Source organism: Oryzias melastigma, linkage group LG14 (assembly GCF_002922805.2).
Source record: "Oryzias melastigma strain HK-1 linkage group LG14, ASM292280v2, whole genome shotgun sequence".
Taxonomy (NCBI): domain Eukaryota; kingdom Metazoa; phylum Chordata; class Actinopteri; order Beloniformes; family Adrianichthyidae; genus Oryzias; species Oryzias melastigma.
The window spans coordinates 10,242,205-10,245,139 of record NC_050525.1 but is presented as its reverse complement, the minus strand read 5'-3'; the positions used below and the strand labels follow the sequence as shown (position 1 = coordinate 10,245,139).

The 2,935-nt window shown below is 42.5% G+C and overlaps 1 protein-coding gene across 2 annotated transcripts in view; it reads right to left on the bottom strand.

Annotated features, from left to right (window-relative positions):
• Positions 1–2,935, bottom strand: part of LOC112142700 (roundabout homolog 2) — a 138,611-nt gene that overhangs the window by 8,504 nt on the left and 127,172 nt on the right. For both annotated transcript variants that reach the window (XM_024266234.2, XM_024266235.2), the window contains 2 exons: positions 1,486–1,758; positions 686–848 (listed from right to left, as the gene is read on the bottom strand). In XM_024266234.2, the coding sequence (XP_024122002.1) occupies positions 686–848; positions 1,486–1,758 (436 nt within the window). The remainder of the gene's footprint in view (positions 1–685; positions 849–1,485; positions 1,759–2,935) is intronic.

The window sequence follows — 2,935 nt, the reverse complement described above, 5'->3', positions numbered from 1 at the left end:
TTGATAATGCGTTATCAGGTGTGCATTATCAGGAATTAATGCATTGTGTGGAAGCCTGAACCGTCCGACGGGTTACTTCCAAGAAGTGCGTTAATTTATGATAATGCACAGTTCGAAGGGCTTTATCCTACTGATAACATGGCCATTTACAAAAAAAAAAATAATAATAATAAAAATAAAAATGTTGCCACGGTAGCATGACATCGCAGCAACAAACGAAAGAGATATATCTGCCGATCGTCATGATATAATAAATAATGCCTAAATTACAAAAGGGGTTTATACAAATATACAACTAGTGTGTAAAAAGATTCATAAACCCCCCTGTTGTAACAGTAAAATATGTCCAAAATATATCTGTTTTCTTAGCTGTTGTACAGAACAATTAAAAAAAAAATTTTTTTTTTTTTTGTTGTTTTTCTTGTTTTTGTCCAGATGATGAAGCTAAAGTTTGTTTTAACAAAGCCCGTGCAATGAAATAGAACATTTGGGCGCTGTGACCAAAACTACTTTTCAAAGTGTTTTAAATCCACACCCAGCAGCCAATCAGAAGTGAGTACTCATCCAAATCATGGTATTATTAGGTGTACAACATCTCTGGTGTTAAAGGGATATATATATTTTTCATTTCAGTGTTTCTCTACACCCCAGAGAGGATATTTAAAACAATCTTTGGGTGCCTTACCCTCCTGTGTGGTTTTCCTGGAGGTACCGGTCAAGGTTCACCTCTGTCCCCGGCAGAGGGTGCATGGGCGGCGGGGGGAGGGGAATGTTGGCCCAGCATGACCCATTTGATTTGGTGGTTTTCGTTCCGCCCTTAACTTTCTTTTTCTTCCCAACCTTTGAGCCTAAATGTGGCGAAAGACACACAAATATTTCAACTCCACAACACAGACTCCTTCAAAAGAAATGTTCCCTCAAACCTATCTCCAGCACTCTGTCATTTTTTTTCTGTGCTAAATGCACATAAAAGATTCCCTAAATGTCGACATTTCTTAAAGAGGCATCAAAACATGTGACAAACCAGCAGACGTTGCCTCCCTACAGCTCCCCGCCTTGCTCGGCTTTATCTGCGGAAGAGCCTGACATTTAGCTGAGCATGGAGCCTATTGGGCAAAAGTATGAAAGTGCAGGCAGATATGCCTCCTTGACTTTACAAAAATGTATACGAGATAAATAAATAAATAAATAAATAAATAACTGGGAACGCTGAGGGATTTTCTGCCATCGCTAATCAAATTAAGACAAAGAAATGCGTCATGATTGCGTGACATTTCTAGGCTAGATAAGCTCTCAGGGTAGAATTGTGATGAAGACACAAGAGTAATTAAGAACATTGGCCTAGGGGTGCGTTTTTGTGAATATGTAAACAAATTTGCTTTTTTCCTGCCTGATGTTTAAAAAAGCAATATTTGCACAGAAGTGTTGTTTTTTTTCTTCTCACTTTAGTACAACAGCACAGACATGTATGGTTTTTGCTCGTACCACCACCGGGGCGCCTGTCAGTAAGTGAGTAGCCCATGTTTGCCATTTCCTGCTGGGCTTGGAGAGAAGCCTTCCAGCGGGCATCTGGCCTATCCACCGCCAGCTCGTGGAAACTGTTGGACTGCAGGATCTGAGTGGTGGCGTAGGGGGTGGGCTGGCTGCCCCGCGCCGGGCTGCTGTAGCCTCCTTTCCCCATGAAATCAATACTGCTGTAGATGGCACCGTCAGACAGCATGGTGCCCGTTTTCTCCACCGCTGCAGACGGCAACACATCTGGGACGGAGGCGAAAAAGAGAGGAAACGTGAAGCTAACGATCTTTAAGGTCATTAGCACACCCTGCTGCTCTGGCATTCCGCATTAGAGAAATACAGGTTGAGAATGGACTTGATTTAAATGAAAGTGATTAGCAACACCAGTAATTAGCATGCAACACTCAGTGGGAGCCCAGTGAAAGGTCCATTAAATGGAATATTCCAACAGCGCTAACCTTCACCTCTACTGTCTTCCTCATAAAAAAATCCTACAGCTCATGAGTTCAAACTTTAGAAAACAAAGCATTAAAGTCTCCTCTAATAAAAATCTTGTTTTTTGAGTTTTTAACATGTTTGTGTGGCATTTTTCTCATGAAAGAGAACAAATATAATAAGAAATCATTTTGTTTTTGCATTTCAGAGTATTTCTCCTTTTAAATCGCTGTCAATCAAACTGACAGACTCTGTTTGTATTAATGAGCCTTCTAAACGTCACAACAGCTCTGCTGCAAGTGCACTAAACCCCTCATTTGGCCTGGCTAGCATGTCTAGCTCAGGTGTTGGAGAGGAGAAGATGGCATCTTCTCTTTGACTGTTGTCAAATGAGTTCACATTTTCGTGGTCAAATCAGCCGCCACTGGATTTTTTGTGTGAGTTTCATACAATACTTACACTAGCAGGGCTGAGAACTAACGATTCAGTCAAGCCACAATTCGATTTACAGTTTTAAAGTCAAGATTTGGATTTTTTTTCCAGATGTTTTTTTTCCTCAACACAATGAATTAAATGTATTTTGAGGCCAAGTATGTTTTCTTTTTGCCCCTTACATTTAACTGGCTGTTTTCCTCCTGACAGAAAGGACTCAATGTCTTATATATAATACTGACATGATCACAAATCTTTTCATTTTCGGTTCATGTTGTGGTCCACGTATGACGGATTGCCTCGTTCCACTCAGCGCAACCCTCTTCAGCGCAATCGCCCGTGCACGCACTCGCCCACGTTTGCTCAATCGGCTGCACTCTCACTCGCCCGTGCACGTGTTTGCTCTCTCGCCAGCGCTTGCGCACACGTATGCGCACTTGCCCGCGTATGCGCACTTGCCCGCGTATGCGCACTTGCCCGCGATTGAGCACTTGCCTGCGTTTGAGCACTTGCCCGCGTTTGAGCACTTGCCCGCGTTTGAGCACTTGCCCGC